General features: G+C 35.3%; 3 protein-coding genes across 3 annotated transcripts; 1 reads left to right on the top strand and 2 right to left on the bottom strand.

Moving 5' to 3' along the window:
• The first annotated feature begins 476 nt into the window (after nt 1–476).
• Nucleotides 477–4,246, top strand: LOC112007273 (calcium uniporter protein 5, mitochondrial). The gene is made up of 2 exons (XM_065764574.1): nt 477–1,542; nt 3,453–4,246. The coding sequence occupies exons 1-2, from the start codon at nt 1,021–1,023 to the stop codon at nt 3,936–3,938; spliced, it is 1,008 nt and encodes a 335-aa protein (XP_065620646.1). The 5' UTR covers nt 477–1,020; the 3' UTR covers nt 3,939–4,246.
• A 1,209-nt stretch (nt 4,247–5,455) lies between these two features.
• Nucleotides 5,456–16,859, bottom strand: LOC112007262 (uncharacterized). The gene is given in 18 exon segments (XM_065764580.1): nt 5,456–5,806; nt 5,924–6,325; nt 6,548–6,757; nt 6,844–7,074; nt 8,290–8,383; nt 8,515–8,585; nt 10,544–10,715; nt 10,909–10,951; nt 12,026–12,134; nt 13,295–13,431; nt 13,568–13,653; nt 13,655–13,672; nt 14,294–14,377; nt 14,854–14,940; nt 15,694–15,836; nt 15,934–16,009; nt 16,403–16,515; nt 16,758–16,859. Coding segments are annotated over 18 exon segments (2,220 nt in total). The 5' UTR covers nt 16,776–16,859; the 3' UTR covers nt 5,456–5,680.
• LOC136063752 (uncharacterized) lies at nt 16,827–18,699 on the bottom strand. Its single transcript, XM_065764579.1, has 6 exons — nt 18,609–18,699; nt 18,434–18,531; nt 18,079–18,191; nt 17,610–17,685; nt 17,370–17,512; nt 16,827–16,893 (listed from the first exon to the last, which is right to left on the bottom strand). Exons 2-6 carry the CDS (start codon nt 18,449–18,451, stop codon nt 16,827–16,829), a joined length of 417 nt encoding a protein of 138 aa, XP_065620651.1. The 5' UTR covers nt 18,452–18,531; nt 18,609–18,699.
• Between the last annotated feature and the right edge of the window lie 1,650 nt (nt 18,700–20,349).

Genomic DNA, 20,349 nt, shown 5'->3' with positions numbered 1-20,349 from the left:
TACGAAGACATGAAATTGCACCACTTTTTCTTTTTCTTTTTTCTTTTTGCTATTATGACATTGTATCATTTGATACAAAATATATTTTTCCTATTAACGAATATTTTTAAGACACTTATTAATAAACAATTTTAGTAAAATTTTGATACGAATTTCATTGAAAATTCCATTAAAAAAAACTTTCATGAAAAATATAAAAAAATAGTTTAAAATGTCAAATATTTTTCTTTAATTAAAATTTTTTAAAAATAATTCATTAACAAATGCGCATCTATTAACATTTTTCTTTACATAAAAGGAAATGTTAAAATATATTTTTAGAAAATTTTCTGCTCAATCCTTAAATAAGACGGTAATTATAAATTCTAAAAAGATTGAAACTAAAATCACCACAATTCACAAATAACTAAACATAAGAACTAAAAAGAAACCTATTTTGTTTTCTTCACAGCTACGGAGTGACTTTTTTTTCTTTTTTTTTTTTTTTCTTTTTTTCTCTTCGCATTTGGCGTGCTTTCAAAAACCAGACACGGTTTGTCCCTACGGGGACATCCATCAAACTCAGACACGGTCTTAATTAATTTCTCATATGGATGGTGGGGATTTCATACACGCTAAAACAACACTGGAGATTCACGCATGGATGAGAAGTTGAAGAACCGACACGTACATACACTACATACCGATACAGTTATAAAAGTTGTTAGGCTTTGGCGCTCACAATTCACAACTTCTACCTTCCCGGTGCCGGAGTTTAAGCTAGCCTGTATACTTTTTCTCTGTCCACTTCTTCTTCTTTTCTTTTTATTATTTTAATTTTTCAATTACAATTTAATTAATCAATATCACCAAACAAAGAGAGGGCTTTTCTTTTCTTTTCCTTTTTCTTTTGTTAATTACTATTAGAAACTTTGAGAATATTTTGAAAAGCAATATTAGGGTAGGTATGATGTAAGAGTTTGTGGCCGTTGATTTTTTCGAAACCGAATTGGGACTAAATTAGAAAGAAAGAAAGAAAAAATGTGGAGGCGATGGTGGAGTAGTGGTGGTGGTCCACTGAAGCAAACCTTTTCGGCGATTAATCGGACGGGACTGAGATCTATTATTATAGTAGGTAACGGATCTCCGGATGCAGCGTCGTCGATTTCAGTATATTTGAGGAGAGCACTGTGCGATTCCGCTGCCGCCGCCGCCGCCGGTGGTGGTGGTGGTGATATTGGAGGAGGAAAAGCAGGAGGCGGTGGCTACTACTACTACAACAGCGATAGCAACGGCAACAACAGTGATAAAGATAAAGATAAAGATAGTGCGATGTCGTTCGCGGAGGCGAGGAGGCTGATGAGATTGGTGAACGTGGAAGCGTTGAAGAGAAAGCTCGGTATGGAAGGCAAAGAAATTATCGGATACTCTGAGCTCATTCAAGCGTGCGAGAGCGTGGGCGTCGCTAGATCGAAAGAAGAGGCCGCCGCTTTCGCTCAGGTTCTCGACGAAGCCGGCGTCATTCTTCTCTTTCGCGACAAGGTCTACCTTCATCCCGATAAGGTCGAAATCTCTCTCTCTCTCTCTCTCTCTCTCTCTATATATATATATATATGACTATCTATCAATGATTTCAGATTGTGCACTTTTTCTATGTTTAGCTTTCTTTAATAACCAGAGTGATAGTAATAGTGGTATATTGTTTGGCATATACTCCAATATGATTTTTTTTTTTTTTTTGGTTACAGAGTCAAATCTTATAGAGTTTTTTTTTTATGTGTTTCTGTGGGGCAGCTTGTGATTTCTCAATAGGCTTAGGGTAGTCTGTGTAGGACAGGGCCTTTTTTCTGCTTTAGGAGGAAAAGAGTGATGATGGCGGCACCGGGTGCCAAAACGGTTTCGTTTTGGATTTCGAGTCCGGGTCTGATCCAACTTTTGTGGCAAAACTTTGATATATATATATATATATACACAGTGAATTAGTGTCCTTAGTAAAATTAATCGTGATAATACAGTTTTTGTTCCGATCCAGAGTCGCCTTTTGTTGCACAACTTTGAATACCATAATTAATCATTTTCACTAACTGTCTAGTGGCCATAATTTGAGTTGATTGGGCGGAATGGAAAGAGCAGATTTAAGAAATGAATGCCGTTCTGCTAGAAGTTATTCGAGACAAGATGGGAGATGTAAAGCTACTGGAAATTGAAAACCAAGTGTATCTGCAGATAGTAAGCCTATCTTGAAGGTGTTCAGAATAGAACTAAAAGTTCTAAATTTGGCATAAGTGCTTGAAATGGAAGATAATTTTTAGTTTCCTTAAGAATTTTTGCTGAACTACCGAACATTTTTTGACACCAGCTTTGATTTCTGCAGATAGTAAGCCTAGTTCTTATGTCTAGTTTAATAAACCTTCTTGTGATGCCTCACTATTTCTTGTGATTGACGCCAATCTGGAATTGGTCTCCATTGTATTGGTGGAATACATTTTACAGATTTGCTCGTCGAGTGTTATCTGTATGTTGACTTCTGAGCTGTGAACTGTGCTCAGCACCAATGCAACTGGATAAACCTGTTAGCCAAATTGAGTGTACATTTCCCAGTTTCTGCTTCGACTGTAACCTGTGTCAGCCAGAAGCAGCTTGAATTGTTGACTTTCAAGTGTTTGCTTGCGCCTTTTTCTTATTAGCAGGCCCTTGTTGTGGGCATGGATGGGTTTTGAAAAAGAAATGAATTTGGAATTTGATCAAGTGATAAGGGTTTTTGTCCAAATACATTTCAGTTGTCATTATTTAGATTCCTTTGTTTATTAATCCTCCATATTATATGTATCTGCAGATAGTAAGCCTATCTTGAAGGTGTTCAGAATAGAACTAAAAGTTCTAAATTTGGCATAAGTGCTTGAAATGGAAGATAATTTTTAGTTTCCTTAAGAATTTTTGCTGAACTACCGAACATTTTTTGACACCAGCTTTGATTTCTGCAGATAGTAAGCCTAGTTCTTATGTCTAGTTTAATAAACCTTCTTGTGATGCCTCACTATTTCTTGTGATTGACGCCAATCTGGAATTGGTCTCCATTGTATTGGTGGAATACATTTTACAGATTTGCTCGTCGAGTGTTATCTGTATGTTGACTTCTGAGCTGTGAACTGTGCTCAGCACCAATGCAACTGGATAAACCTGTTAGCCAAATTGAGTGTACATTTCCCAGTTTCTGCTTCGACTGTAACCTGTGTCAGCCAGAAGCAGCTTGAATTGTTGACTTTCAAGTGTTTGCTTGCGCCTTTTTCTTATTAGCAGGCCCTTGTTGTGGGCATGGATGGGTTTTGAAAAAGAAATGAATTTGGAATTTGATCAAGTGATAAGGGTTTTTGTCCAAATACATTTCAGTTGTCATTATTTAGATTCCTTTGTTTATTAATCCTCCATATTATATTAACCGGTGCTGCTCCATCTTGTTCTTATTTGTTCAGGTGGTGGATCTGGTCATTAAAGCAGTGCCTCTTGCTCTGACCTCTGAAGATGACCCTATGAGGGATGAGTTAAAGAGGCTGCAGGAGAAGAAGGAAGAAATTGATGTAATGGCACATAGGCAGGTCCGGCGAATCCTCTGGTCTGGGTTGGGGATGGCTGTGATACAGGTTGGGCTTTTCTTTCGGCTGACATTCTGGGAATTTTCATGGGACGTAATGGAACCCATTGCATTTTTCACCACAGCCTCTGGCATAGTCATAGGTTATGCCTACTTCTTGTTCACTTCAAGAGACCCTACTTACCAAGACCTTATGCAGAGGCTTTTTAACTCAAGGCAGAGGAAGCTGTGTAAGAAGCTCAATTTTGATGTTGAAAGATTCAAAGAGTTACAACAAAAGTGCAAAACACCTCTTGGTGCTTCTGCCTCAATAAAAAATCGGGTGGGAGTGGAACTGGAAATAGAGGATGCTTTACAGAGGGACTGATTTTCTGTAGGGTGGACATCTTTCATTGGAGTTTTTTTCACTTTTAGCAAAACTGGTCTCTCCTGTTTTATTGGATATAGGGGCCCAAAGTTTTACCTAACATCTTGTTTTGATAGCTTCTTTCAGTTTTTAACACTTGCATTTATGCAGCTTCTCCATTTACAAGAGAGAATTGAGGCAAATGTTAACTCATTCTCTGTGGAGTCTGGTGTATACTTGACACTGTCAATTCTTCTTCAAATTCTGAACCAGCCATTCCAATATCTTCCTGGTGACTGACCTTTTGTTAATGATGTTGATTTCTATCATTTAGTTTGTGCCCAGTGCTTTTTTTTCTTTTTTCTTTTTAATCTTTGGTATTTACAAACTCAAATAGAAATTTTAATTTGTAGAGAGCAGTGATTTTGACAATCATTTTTACACTTATGCAATGAACTATGGATTCTCATTTATCAACGTGGAATCACATATGGGGAAATTTTGGATCCAACATATTGAGTATTTGTTACCTTACAACTCTTGTATGTTACTCCATTTTGAACCCAGTTTACAAGCCTAGCTGTTTGTACCACAAGAAGTTGAGGAGACCTGCCAACTTGGCCCAGGATTCGTACTCTCAGCTCCTTTGTTGTGAGAGTCAAAAGTTCCAGTGAGCTAAGAAGCTCTTGTACTTGAATATTAGCTTGAGTTCCAAGTAATACATGCTTTGCAATTTATCAAAAAAAATACGTACTTAGTATGCCTATAGTCTTATTTCCAGGATGTTATCAAGAATATTTGCTCTTAAGCTAAGTATCAAACTCTTGCCAAAGCGAAAGTATAATGCTAAATCTGTTCCTCGGTCCAAATGCATTAAGAATGATGCTCATGTAGCAAGTAAACTCTTGGATAGGGAAGTAAACCGTCCAAGTGCATTAAGCATGATGCCATGTATCAAGTAAACTTTTGGATAGGGAAGAGACTTTCTTGCTATCGCATTCATGTAGCAAGTAAACTGTCCAGGTGCATTAAGCATGATGCCATGTAGCAAGTAAACCTTTGGATAGGAAAGAGACTTCACTGATATTGCATTTAGTATGATAGTCATGTAGCAAGTAAACGGTCCAAAATAAATGATACTCATTTAGTATGATACTCATGTCGTGTAAAAAGTAAATTTCTGGATTGGGAAGAGACTTTCTTGCAATTGCCATGGGTTTGGTGTAATAACAAAGTGCCTCACACCAAAATAACAGGTTGCGAGCTTGAGTCTAGGAATCAACTTCTCCAATAATAAATTGGGTAAAACTATCTACCAATTACCTCTCTCAGACACTGCAATAGTGGAAACTGTGCACTAAATACGACCTGTTAATTTATAATGGTCTAAGTTGGACGTGTGATATGCCAACTGAAGAATATTAGGGCCTACCTGAAGTAATCAATTGTTTTCCCAACCCCTCTCCCAATCCCTCCAATCTTTCTTTGCAATTAAAATTTTAAACAATAGAAAATTCCAGTTATTATCCATGACAAAATTATCCTGGAATATCACAAACACATTAGTCATTGAAACTCTATACCAGGTTATAAACAATGCTTACAGAGTTTGTGATGTCTCTTGGTTACATAACCCTGTACATATTGTTCTTATATACCAAAAAGTCACCTTCAAGGGAACTTAGGAAATCAACCACAGATTCTTCTTTCGATCCATTGAAGTGCTCCAGAATCAGACACAGTAACCTTCAATATCTCTTTGGTTACATAACCCTGTACATATCGTTCTTCTTATATATCAAAAAGTCACCTTCAAGGCAACTTAGTAAATCAAGCACAGATTCTTCTTTCGATCCATTGAAGTGCTCCAGAATTTCAGACAGAGTAACCTGCAATACATCCATATCAGTGTTTTTCTTTTCTTTTTTGGTCTTGCAACTTTATAAAGAACGCAAAAAGAGGGCACAAAAAGCTTTCCATCAGCTATAGTAGAGATTTCAACTAACCCCTTCAGCATAGTTCTTAAGCCATTCTACAATGGAACTCTCTGTTGCCTCCAGTGGGATCAAACTTCCTTCATCTAGTTCACTGACTTTTTGGCGTTTTGTTAAGAGTGTATCCTCATCATGGACTAGGGATAGCTTTGGCCCCTGACCACCAGTGGAGGGAACAGAAGCTGCTACTTCAATTTTCCCAAAGCTACAACGACCAATTGAATTCTTGGCTGAGGTTTCAACTTCACAAGGTCCTTCCATGTAGCATGTACTGGTGGAAATCAGTGAACACTCTGACAAGTTGTTGGGAAGTTGATCAGCATTTAATGTATTGTGGTTGCTGGGCAGAATTAGCTCTGGAGAGATCCCCAGGTTTTGCATTGCCAGAACAGTCTTGATGTGTTCATAACTTATCTGGAATAGTAAGGTAATTTGTTCAATTTAAAAAACAATAACTGACAAGGAATTCACTGATAAATTTTATAGGTCTTACGATTTATGCACATGATGTATAGTTCGACCGATCAAGTAATTTGTATACATATATTCATGTTATTCCTTAAAATAGTTCAGAGATAATAAATAAATAAATAAATAAAAAGGGGGGTAAATTTCAAGGACATTGATTAAACTCACAGCTTCAGGTAATTCATCTTTAATGCTCCTCAACTTCTCCGTGGTGCCAACCTTTAAAATGGCACCCTGAATGGCTGAGAATATTTCACGTGTCAGTCCTACTTCATCACAAAATCTGGTCCAATCAAATTGAAATCCTCCCTGGGCAGCATCTAGGAGATAATTTAAAACAGTTTGTTCTTTGATAGGAGCCGGTCTACTAGGGAAGTTCTATGATTGAAAAAATAGGAAGTCAGAAAGGATTGAAACACAAATATGTCAGATATTTATACTATTAGATATCAAATAGAACATACAGCAATTTTCTGAATAGAGAAACCGTCTTCATGCCACATTCTCCAAGCTTCACATTTTGCCGGTGAAAGCTTCTCCCGTTGGTTGGTTAAAGAATTCACTCGATTTATAACAGTAGTCTTGGTTGTTGTAGAAGTCTGCAGGCTTGCTTCCCCACCCAATGAAAGGTTTAGTCCTTGTGATAGATTCCTAATAATCTGAAGGAAATGATCTCCATGTTTCTCTAGTAGGTGCTGCAACATTATTGAGGATCAGATTAACCTTCTACACCAAAATGGAAAAAGATTAATTGAATTCATCAAATGCATGCAAACTTGCTGGATGAACTAAGATGTGATTGCCAATGAATTGAATTCATACTTTTGACAATTCTGTCACATTATTGGGGAAACATATACAAGGATACTTTCAAGGAGCATCAACAGGTAGTACAGATCAAATAGTCTTCCTCAGAACTCTCTTTTTTCTTTTTTTTCTTTTTTGCACTCCCCTTTATAGTTATTTATCTTTTTAGGCATGTGAAGAGACAGACAAACTTTCATAAAGTTGAAAATTCTTGCCAAGAATGCTTCTGTTTCAATCTTGAATTATACCATGCATAGAAACCCCATGTTCCTCCTCATTAATTAAAAAATGAACTTAACAAAGAATTCCAAGAACATAACTAAATACATAAATTATGCAGTATGAGGATATAAAAAAATTGTGGGCACATGATTGTCTTGTGCCCCAACCGTTGCATGACCTCGTATTTTACATTGGCATAGCACTATAACAAACTTCTGATGTGTATATATGCCAGTAGCCACTAGAGGATAAAGGACTTGAAAATGAGGCATCAAGGAAAAAACTAGTAGAGGATTAGATACTAGGCATGCACTTGGCAATCAGGCACCAAGGAAAATATTAGTAGGGGATTGGATACTATCCTCTTGGTTAAGGGTAGAAGGACATTAAAACTACAGGCAGGATTTGTTCAGCCTGCATTGGGAGTGTCAACAGTAGTCTAATTCTTGATTTACAGATGTTAACATCATGTATAGTGAGTGATCATTAATATATCAACTCCAGAAAATTTTATCACACATTAAGTAACAGCAGTCTAATACTGGATTTACATATGTTAACATTAAGTAGAGTGAGTAATCATTAATATACATATGTTAACATTAAGTAGAGTGAGTAATCATTAATATATCAACTCCAGGAGAATTTATAACACTAAGTAATTTCTACGATAAAGTTTGTCCCCAACGAAGACAAAAACTAGAATCTTAACCACTGAGAACATTATAAATAACCCTGAAAGCCGTTACTCGGTGCTGGTCCTGCCAAAAGAAGGTTATACATATGGAGATCTGGCAGTTTTCATAACCTTCGTCATTTACTGAAAGTAAAGAAGCCAAAATACAGGAACATATATTACTGTTCATTTTGTTAAGACATACTTGGTTAACACCATCAATGTTTGCAAGCCTGGCTTTGGTAGATGGCCTTCTCAGTGCAATTATTTTGATTGTTTCATCACCACATATAGCATATCTGCAAGGAGGTACATGACAGACAGACAGACAACTCAAATTCCTCCATGTTAATATATTATGCATAATTTCTGAAAATCATAGATTAAAGAAATTTATAAGAACTGATAGCCTTAAGCAACAAAAACCTACGGTGCAGTTCCAATGCTTCTTGCAAGCTTCAGTCTCTCTTCCAAAAGCATTTGGTACAGTTGTGCCTCAACCTAAATGATAAAAATACACACATTCACAAAGTATATATATATATATATATGTGATAAGTACATTCACAAAGTATATATTGAATTGACAACAATAATCAATGGCAATAAATGTGAAATATGAATGTGAAGGGCTTCAAACCAGGAAGAGTAAAACAAATTTCAATTTGTTATCTTTTCCAGAACAACTCCAAATACTTAACGGGTCCACCATCTCTAACATGCAAAGTGGCAAACTTATAAAAGGAAGCAACCCAAGGGTCAAAGAAGAAGAAAAAAATTTAAACACACTTAAAGATGTTTTGATTCCAATGAAAAACCAAGATTGAGTGAACTACAATACATAAAAGCATAAATTTGAAACATGTGCTGCTGTCCTCCCTCAGTCTGCGGTCTGGCTTAACTTCCACTTACACTTAGCAAGGATCTTGGAACATATGTGTGTGTGTGTGTGTGTGTTTATTTCCCTTTTTCATTGTTGGATTTCCTAATATGTATATATTGTTGATATACTCTGGATCCTTTGATACCATGATAAACTACCACTTTATCCAAGAGTTTTAGTTGATAGGAAATGGTGAATTTAATCATTTCGCAATTATTTTAACATATTGTACCATAACTAATGGACTATTATCTCTTCAACATATCACACTTCATTAAAAAAATAAATAAACCTTTCCTACTTTATCAATATCTTGAAACACAAAGAAGGGAAACAGGGGCAAGGAAAATAAAGAACCAGTACTTTTAATCAAAGAGGAAAAAAAGCACAGAAAAAAAAAAAACTATATATAGCAAAAAGTGATAAAAGGAGCTCAAACTCTTTAAGCAATAGTTTGTTCTTCTTTGTCAATTATTGTGTATAAGCAATTAAGTTGTGGAATAATTACATAATAAACACCTGATTTTAACCCTAATGTTTCAATCATCTTTATGTTCACCATATATGTTCAAGATTGTTACAATTAAATCCCTTTACGAGCTATAGTAACCAAAGTGACCAAAAATCAGGGATGTACTTGGGAGATCTATCTAGCTATTAAAAATCCTGTCATGTGAATTGCAACTGGATTGACTCCAAAAAATTTGTGAAAGCACTTATTCATGCATAAAAAAATTCTAACAACTAAACACAACGTAATGAAAATGCTTTCATTTTAAGGTTTCAGGCATGAAAATACTGCTTTTTTTTTTTGATAAGCAATAAGTTTTATTGATATCAAAAAAGGGACACCCTAGTACACAGAAAGTGTACAGGGGTCAACAAATCAAATACAAAAATTACATAAAACAAGCAAATCAAGAATAGAAGAAAAAGATTGGTTTCGCAAAGCTGACAACCAATCCAACAAGGTTCTAAAGAAGAATAACTTGGAGTCTGGCAAGGATCTCTCATTATTTTCGAAACACCTGCTATTTCTTTCCCTCCAAAGACACCACATTACACAATGGGGAACAGTTAGCCAAGTATGTCCATTTCGATGACACCCAAATACTACTTAGCATTCATGTGAATGGCTTTTTTATTATCCATATGTGTGTGCATGCATGAGTGCTGATTACAAGCTTTGCCTCTCCTAAAATCAAATCCTGGCTCCACCAATGTGGAGGTCAACTACTTGAGGTCTTGAGCAATTGACAAGCTCTTTCACATATAAGGGGATGCCTAACACACACACACACACACACACACACACACGTGTGCAGCACATGAAGGCACTTCCAAGAAGTTCTTTCCTGACACAGTAGGAAACATAAAAAAGGCAATCAGGCTAGATATTATAGTGTCAAATCAGGTCATTGCATTCCAAATGCTCCTGATTGGGCTGAGGTGAACACTATTTTTCCACCACTACTTATTGGTGGCTGATTCAACAATACTGTTATAGATCACTTGAAGATGAAAACAATGATGAAAATGTGGTGAATGGACAACAGTACAACACTTAATTACCAACCTCTGAAAATCCCTCACGTTTCAAAGTAGCAAAACTTTTGAAGTCTTCAACTTCACATGATGCACTCATATTTTCCCCATCATCTTCCATTTCACTAGTCACCGGCAAAAATAGGGGTGGTTGATAATCAGGTCTAGCAGATTTAAGAAACTGCTCTCCTTTTGAACTGACACTGATGCATAAAGGAATAGGTTTTATCATTCTCCTTGTATGTTCCATTTATTAAAAAAAATGTAACTTTTTCACTTTTAGTTATAAAATGACAGTATATGACAAAAATATGTTATAAAAGACATATAGAGGGAAGTGTTAGAGACTTAATCTTGTAATTTGCACTCTTAACTGAATAAATTAAAGCAATCTACCTTACAGTTACATATACATCAGCTACAGTCTCCATCAGGTAACCTGTAAAGAGTGGCAACTTTTAGTCATAAACTGCTCAGTTTCTATATCACTATCCAAGAGAGAAATTAGCTTAGTTCTTATCTACGTAAGAAACATGATAGGCAGAACTAATTTAAGGCAAAAAATGAACAAAACTCCCAAAGTGTGCCACCAAGAATCAATATTTAATATGACACAAACCACTTTAGTCTAAAATTAGAAAAAAAAAAAAAAAAAAAAATCCTAAAACCCTTTTCCTTTATGAAACTATTCTCCAAGATTGTTACATCTCCTTCATTAACATTGAGTACAGATGTATAATCTATTCTGACCAACAATATGTACAGAACTTGCCAGGTTGCAACATTTCCAAGTCAAGACAATCTTGGTAACTGCACCAATGTCTCTATTGAGGATGGTATTGTTACCTCATTGTAGGAGAAAATGAGGAAAACGCTGACCAATGCACCCACCTTAGACTTTTATCAGTTGTGCTAGATTCCATACATATCAATCAAAACAACCCTAACTTCCTTTTTTTTGGGAGGGGATTGGGAATGAAGATATAGTAGTTTCCTCATTTGATTGAATGGAGATGGCAGGAGGGAAGAAAAGGGTTCTTTAACTTTTATTCCCCACCAAAAGCTTTCTGTTGAAAAATGTGAAGTGGACAGAAAGAAAGGTTTGTGCAAGAGGGGATATTTTATTCATCCTGTCCCATCATTTTCTTTTCTTCTTTCTTCCATGGTCAAGAACTTTGAAAATTAACTCCCAAAAAATAAAGGCTCTAAATAATATATGTGGCCGACCTTGACTAGCTAATGAAGATCCATAAAGGTGACCCCAAGTTAAATTGAGAACAAGACTTAGTTGAATTGACTATAATAACAGGTTTTGATCAAGCATTAGTTTCCACAAAATTGCAGGTAAAGATCCCTACCAAGCACCTCTCCCAAACCCATAGAAGCAGGATCTTTGTATCAGTTACGACAGTAAATAACAGGTTTTGGGATACATAGATATGTTACATGCATAATTCAAGAATCTCAACATGGATATCCCATAATCAATTAAAAAATGTTTCCTTTTAAATACCATTAGAAATTAATTGGTGAGCTAGTGCTTTCCACCAATTTGACGAGTACTCTTTCCCAAGTCCATGAAGTGGAAGCTTGTCGAACTCAGCATTAAGAATTTTTTTTGACTGTAAACCACAATGGAGAGGTAAAAATTCAGTAATGACAATTATGGAACAATTGAGAAGCAAACTGAAAATGAAAGAAAACTTAAATAAGAATCTACAATATTATATTTTTTACAGAGGAATCCACAACTCCAAAAACCTTCCATTGCAGTGATGCAACATTACTTGCCCAACGTCAAGATACAAACTGTAGCTAAACTTATAAAAGGAACAGGGGCTGCTCTGGAAGCATAAAGACATACAAATAATTGTTTGAAACCATGACTAGGAAACTGGACTTTGGAAGAAATAGGTTTAGTATTTTCGAATCCTATTAAAGAATTTTGACAGGTCTGGTAGAAGACTTAAAAATCTAGATCTCAAACAAGCTTTTAAAGGGGAAACTGGGAAATTATTAAAACTTCTGCTTGCATATTCCCTTAATCAGTTAATCAATCCAATTCTGTGAATCTCAGATTCTCAGTACATGTTATTTTCAAAATTCTATGCCTCACCAATTATATTACGTGTTTTCTGATATTATCACTGCACGTGTAATTTTAATCTCCTTTGCTTCCTCAACACCCCTTGCCCCCCCAAAACGTTAGCAAGACTGTGTGTACATTGAATCACTGATAAGATACCTTATTCTTTTTACAGATTGTGGAGCTCATTTGATTTTTTTTTCCCCCCTTTTTTTGTGGCATATGTAATAAAAATTTTCTAGAGGATAAAAGAATAAATAGACAAGGATGTTAATTTGGGTGATGCCTTAAACTATGAAATATGTGTGTGCAAGTTGGAAAGGGAAATTCAGCTGTCGTAAGAATGGTGAGATTTGGGGTAGTTCCTTTTTGCATCATCCAGACAAATTGGTGGGCAAGGAATTATGTATTTTTAACAATCTAGAGCTCTATAGCCTATAGGAAGGCACTTTAAAGCATTTACTTAGGATCATTGCTTGACAAGTATAACACAAAAATAGAAGTTCAAAGAAGTTTGACAAAATCAAAGACCCTAAAAGCCATTTGCACACAAGCAAAGCGACAAATAGAACTAATAATTTATTTCAGTGTCCACGACAAGCTCAGAATTTAAGATTTTGCTCATGAACAAAGTCTACGTGGAGATAGTGAAGATTAAGAAAGCCAAAACATAATCCTCAATTCATAAGAACTTACTCGAGAACCACGAAGAACGTCTACAGGCATATTCAGGCCCCATTTACCCCTACATGATTTGATGCAAGCCATTAGAAGAAATGCTTCTCTAGACAAATCACGCTCCTTCTTTGAGGTAAGGCAGTTATCACAATTCCCTAGAAACACAATAGAAATCAACTATAATGATTGATAAAGTCTTAAGTTGTGAGAGTTACTAACAATCCAATAGTTTGACAAATGCTACACATATACAAAATATTGAAGGATAATTATTACCCCCCCCCCGTTGACCTCGATTAAAGGACTTGACACCGTAGAAAAGATTTGTACGATCAAATGAACCAACTGCAACATAGGGATCTTTCATCTTCAGGAACCATCACATCAATCCGAACCCTATAACAATGCAAAACGTTAAATCTTAAATGGAAATTAAAGCCTTCTACACTAGTAAGTAGTAAAAGTTAAAGCAAACTAAAGAACCATTGACCGTATAAAAGGACTAAAGCAGCGGCTCATGAAATAAACATATAGAGGGAAAACCCAAGATTATAAAACTAAGGCCAAGTGTTTAGACAGCACCATAAAATTACTCCCCCGGCCCATAAAAGAGCAGTTTCCAAGATTAATCCATTTGAGGTATTTAGCTTAATATATGCATATATTGTGTCACAACATATGCTACTACATGATTAAGCCACTAGCCATGCTGATTAAACCCCAAGCCCAGCTCATCAAGCTGACTGCTACTGCTGCTTAATCTGTTGCTGCTGCTGCCTAGGCTAAAGCAAGGTTACTTGACTATGATGATGTATTAAGCTACTGCATCAGTTTTAAGTCTAAAAGAAGCGCAAGGGAATTTGACTATAAACTGAATATGGTGATAGAACATGTAAACAATAGCTGGTGCATAAATTCTAGGAGTACCAAATCCACCAAAAAGGAAAAATGGAAAAGGGATAATTGTGATCATGTAAATGAAAATATAAGCTTACAAATGAATAATAAGATACTTACTTTTCAGTAGCAGTTGCAGTTAGTCCAACAAATGGAACATCTAAGAGAATATCACGTAGCTTGTCTAATTGCTTGTATTCCACCCTGTTAAGACACAAAGGAAAATTCCTAAGAAATGGTGATAATGAAGAAAGAAGAATTTGGAAGAAAGAGAGATAATAAAAATTATAAAACGGACAGCAGAAATAAGATGCTTGGCAAAGTTAAAATACAATTTACCCCCTTGTATTTTCAATGAAAATCACTGAACACAGCAGCACTACAGCATCAGTAAAATGAACCCTCAACCTATCTTAATTTACCACTAGTACCCCTCCCTCAATATGCCATTCATAAAGAACAGGGAAAAATTGGCACAATGAGCAAGGGACAAATGAGCCATTACTATCTTAAAGCACAAGCATGACCATGTGCAAACACCTCCCATGCCCCTTGTTTAGCTTTATGTATTCTGGTTGCATTAGAACAAGTCTTACTGGCCAGATGCTTACCAATTTCAGAAACTAGGACTATAAGAACCAAGTTCAGAAGAAGTAAAACAACAATAAATCACCAATGACCTGAAATCATGGCCCCACTCTGATATGCAATGTGCTTCATCAACAGCAAACAAAGAAATTCCAATCTTAAGTAAATTTGACCAGAAGCTGCAAAAATAAAATAAAATTCAGAATTTCACTTTGTATTAAGATAATAAATAGAATAAACTAGTGACTAGGTAAATCTATATCCATCTGTAAAGATCTAGAACTACATCTGCAGATTACAAATTTCTGTGATAAATCATCTCACACCACCTTGATTAACCTTTATACTGTCAGAGAAGAAACCTCAGAATTACACAATTTTGCATAAGCTGGCAATCACAGATAACATAATGACAAGCCATATGCTAAAAATTACAACAGATAATAAAAAAAATTAACTATAAAAGAAAACTGAAGAGATGAATAACTGGGTGAAAGGATAAACAAATACTCAAGCAAATTTCAAACTCCAAGCCACTACCATAAAATCTTCAGCACAATAAACCATCTATGTACTAATGTTCCTTTCCATAAGAGAGGTCACAAACAATTAAAAAATTAAGAACATCCTCCACTCAGGTCCTTCAAGGCCTAATCACATTCTTTTTTCTTTTCTTTTTTTTTTATTAGTAGATAGTAGGGGAGGAGCGGAGATGGAGTTCAAACCAGAAACATGGAACACCACAAAGAATGCCATTACCACTAAGCTATCACTTGAACCCCAAGGACGAATCACATTCTTGAGAAAATCATATAGCATACTTAAAACACTGTTAAGTTAGGATTTCTCTGGTAATTTTCTTGCTCTTGAGAAGCAAGAACTGATTGTCAAAGTAATCTACTATCAATTGATTCATGCTAAGCAAATACTACCTGGTAGGAATCAAGCACGCCTTCTCCGGAGTCATGTACAAAATATCAAATTGACCTTTCTCAGCTTTGTTTTGGACACTGGTATCGGTTTGAGCACTTCCAAGGTACTCTGCTCTAACGCCCCGTTGTTTCAAAGTCATTACCTGTTCAACAATAACATTTCAAACAAGTGCTAATGATAATGTGGCGGCATTGAGACTAGTGGAAAAGATAATCTCTAGAAAACCAATTGATGAATACCTGATCTTGCATTAAAGATATGAGAGGGCTGACCACTATGCCGGTCCTTCCCACAACCAAAGGAGGTACCTGATAGCTGTTATATTAACAAACTAGTTCAGTAACTTATCAACTCTCTAAATAAATAAATCTTTAACAAAAATCAAAAATTTAATGCAAACATATAACGAAGTTTGTTTTTTCATCCCTAAACATTAAAAAGTTCTTTTTATGCCCATAAACTATTGAAAATTTTACACTCTCTCTCTCTCTCTCTCGTTAACTGTTATCCTACATTTCTAACTAGGTGGCCATTTTGAACAAGTGATTGGTAACATGCACTATTAGTGTAGGTACGAAAAAAAACGAACTTTTTTAAAGTTTATGGACAAAAAACGAAATTAATACCGGATTTAAACACAGAAACCATATTTTTACCAGAGAAAAATAAATCAAAGAAGAAAATGAGAGACGAGACTGGGTGGCTTACCAGAGGGACTTGCCGCTGCCAGTGGCCATGACCACAAAGCAATCCTTTTTCTCTAGAATCTTCTCAATAACTGTCTTCTGATAGTCTCGGAAAGTAGAATAACCAAAATATTTCTGCAGTGAACACAAAAGTTACATGACCAACACATTCATCGCTGACCGATTAATGCCGTTTCAAGCTTTTAATAAAGCAAACGAATAAACTTCTTCTAAGGCCATCGCATGATGATGATTTTGAAGTCTAATCTCTAAATGTAACTTGCAATGCTATGAAAAAATAGCAAAATTGTAAAAGTATTAACAAAGAAATAAATAAAAAAAGAGGTTTTTTTAGTTTTTGGAGGTAAGAGTGTTACCTTGAGAATCGACTCCATTTTCTACGCTTCTGCTTTTTCCGTCGTGAGTCAGAAAAGGATTTCAGGCATTTATGGGAGAAGTGTGGAAGTGGAAATATCTGAAAAGGCNCCACCCCCCACTACAAGAAGCATATATCTTTAAGATAACAGAATATCAGTCAAAATAGTATCTTCAAGTTAAAGCCAAACCACATCCAGCAGCTGAAGATTTTTCTCCAAAGTGGCCAAGCAGTAACTGTCTTCTGCAAGTTGTTGCCAAACAATAATGTTGTGCAGCCATCAATGACTCCTAACAGCTCTTCTTTGATTTTCCTGGTGAATGGCAGTAGAAAAGTACTCATTGAACAAAGAAAGAAAGGACATAGGCTTTTGACCAGAACATGCTAGCTCATAAATCAAAAGAAAAGAAAGAAAAAAAAAAGAGGTAAAATAACCAGAAATATATCCACTATACAAAATAACGTTGGGTATTAACAAAAAAAAATATATCCAAAAATAATGGCTTCACTAATTCTAAAAAGATGCAAATTTATGTACCGTTTGGGCTTCTCCCAGTAGAAATCAGCCTTTGCAAAGTCACTTCTTGTATAATAAAGCCAGCAGACAGGCTACCTGGTAGGAATCAAGCACGCCTTCTCCGGAGTCATGTACAAAATATCAAATTGACCTTTCTCAGCTTTGTTTTGGACACTGGTATCGGTTTGAGCACTTCCAAGGTACTCTGCTCTAACGCCCCGTTGTTTCAAAGTCATTACCTGTTCAACAATAACATTTCAAACAAGTGCTAATGATAATGTGGCGGCATTGAGACTAGTGGAAAAGATAATCTCTAGAAAACCAATTGATGAATACCTGATCTTGCATTAAAGATATGAGAGGGCTGACCACTATGCCGGTCCTTCCCACAACCAAAGGAGGTACCTGATAGCTGTTATATTAACAAACTAGTTCAGTAACTTATCAACTCTCTAAATAAATAAATCTTTAACAAAAATCAAAAATTTAATGCAAACATATAACGAAGTTTGTTTTTTCATCCCTAAACATTAAAAAGTTCTTTTTATGCCCATAAACTATTGAAAATTTTACACTCTCTCTCTCTCTCTCTCGTTAACTGTTATCCTACATTTCTAACTAGGTGGCCATTTTGAACAAGTGATTGGTAACATGCACTATTAGTGTAGGTACGAAAAAAAACGAACTTTTTTAAAGTTTATGGACAAAAAACGAAATTAATACCGGATTTAAACACAGAAACCATATTTTTACCAGAGAAAAATAAATCAAAGAAGAAAATGAGAGACGAGACTGGGTGGCTTACCAGAGGGACTTGCCGCTGCCAGTGGCCATGACCACAAAGCAATCCTTTTTCTCTAGAATCTTCTCAATAACTGTCTTCTGATAGTCTCGGAAAGTAGAATAACCAAAATATTTCTGCAGTGAACACAAAAGTTACATGACCAACACATTCATCGCTGACCGATTAATGCCGTTTCAAGCTTTTAATAAAGCAAACGAATAAACTTCTTCTAAGGCCATCGCATGATGATGATTTTGAAGTCTAATCTCTAAATGTAACTTGCAATGCTATGAAAAAATAGCAAAATTGTAAAAGTATTAACAAAGAAATAAATAAAAAAAGAGGTTTTTTTAGTTTTTGGAGGTAAGAGTGTTACCTTGAGAATCGACTCCATTTTCTACGCTTCTGCTTTTTCCGTCGTGAGTCAGAAAAGGATTTCAGGCATTTATGGGAGAAGTGTGGAAGTGGAAATATCTGAAAAGGCGAAGTTACTTTTGTTTGTAATTACTTAAGTCTGATTAAAATAATACTCGCAAATCATAAGTAATTACTTAAGTAATAAGTACTGCCTTTCCCGCCTTTTCTTTTCTTCGAAACCCTTTTTCCCCCTCGGCTGGACCAGGCTCCAAGAAATCATATTTTGCAATTTTTTTATTTTTTTTTTTGAGAGATATTTTGCAATTCTCGGAGTGGGATGTTTTTTGTATCAATTGTGAGCTGTAATTCCAATTGTTTTTTTAGTACATTTTAAAATTGTAAAATATTATTTAACATTTAATATTTTTAAACATTGCTTGATTATCTTTTTTTAGGGTAAATTATCACACATATCAATATGTTGATTTAATTTAAGAGAAATGTTATGTATTACTATTTTTATAACAAATTATAAGGAGTAGGTTACTACGGGTTGTTATAGTTAGAGCAAAAAAGTAAATCAATAGTAGGTTCAAATTATAATCAATAACAACTAACCACCTATGATTTGTTGTAAAAATGTTGTGAACGTAGCACTTCTCTAAATTTAATGCATGCATCCTTGCCATTATTTTAATTTTAATTTTAATCCAATATGATTATGACACACATTCAAATCAATTCCATAATGAATCAAGCACATTTTTTTTTTTTTTTTGGGAAATTACAGTAAACCCATCTGTAATTTGGCCCATTTTTACTTTGCCTACCTGTAATTTAAAACTTAACACTTTGCCCACCTGAGTTTCAATCTGTTTGCTCTCTATTACCCACCTCACCCTCAGACATTAGAAAAACATTTTTTTTAATACAAATCACAATATAACACAGATCAAAACCACGAACCCTTGAACTCTTTCCTAATGAGCCCTAGAATCAGGAAAATCTCCATCTACATCTGATATTGAAATCGTGCTGCAAGAATAAACTAAGACAAGCAACAGGTTGTTTGAAGGACTCAAATCCAGGTAATAAATCAGTCACTGTTTGGGTTTTCGAACTATTTTTATTTGGGTTTGTTTGGGTTGTTATAATTTTTTGAGTAATCAGTCAATGTTACGTGTAATTTATTGAGAATAATGGTTGTGTTTGTTGATGTTTATGAAAAATGTGACCACCTGTGGTTCGGATTTGTGTTTGTTTATGGGCATTTTGTCTATCGTGGTCATTGTGTTTCACTGTAAACCCTACGAATTTATTGGGTTTTAATTTTAGTGTTTGCATGTGCTTATTAGTAAAAATATATATATATATATATATATATATATCAAAGCAGAAAATGTGGTCCCTTTGATGTGTGTGTTGTCTCCCAAAAGCAAAACAGAAACATACAAGTGTTTATTCTATATTTGCCTGTTGTTTACAATTATTTAATTATCTACGTGTAAAATGGTAATTTGTTATTGCAAATGTCTGATGAAGAAGTGAAATTCGAGGTTCATTATAAGGGTACTTTTTTGTGGAACCCAAGTTTAGAATACTTTGGTGGAAAAGTTGAAATAGTGTATAAGGATCTAATAGGCTTAGTTATTTTGAAATATAAGGTATATGTGAGGAATTGGGGATTGCTGAGCTGTTTATGTTTCATTATTTAGCTCCTGAGGGCAACTTGGAGCAAGACTTAAGGCTCATACATGATGATATAGATGTGATGTCTATGTGCAAGCTTCATGAATTAAGGTCAAGATACAATATCATACTGTATGTGAAAAGTGGTCATACTTTACTTGCAGTTGAAGTTCTTGAAGGGTTTGGTGGAGGGATAGATGGAAGGGTTGCTGGAGGGGTTGCTAGAGGGGGTGATGCTAGTGTGGG

Source organism: Quercus suber, unplaced genomic scaffold (genome assembly GCF_002906115.3).
Source record: "Quercus suber isolate HL8 unplaced genomic scaffold, Cork oak 2.0 scaffold_570, whole genome shotgun sequence".
Classification (NCBI taxonomy): Eukaryota; Viridiplantae; Streptophyta; class Magnoliopsida; order Fagales; family Fagaceae; genus Quercus; species Quercus suber.
This window is presented reverse-complemented; position numbering and strand designations above follow the sequence as displayed.

Excerpts from the sequence above, each read along its gene's own strand:
- LOC112007273 (XM_065764574.1), top strand. The coding sequence starts at position 1,021 with ATGTGGAGGCGATGGTGGAGTAGTGGTGGTGGTCCACTGAAGCAAACC. Across the intron at positions 1,543-3,452 it reads TCTACCTTCATCCCGATAAG|GTGGTGGATCTGGTCATTAA; the intron begins GTCGAAATCTCT and ends TTATTTGTTCAG.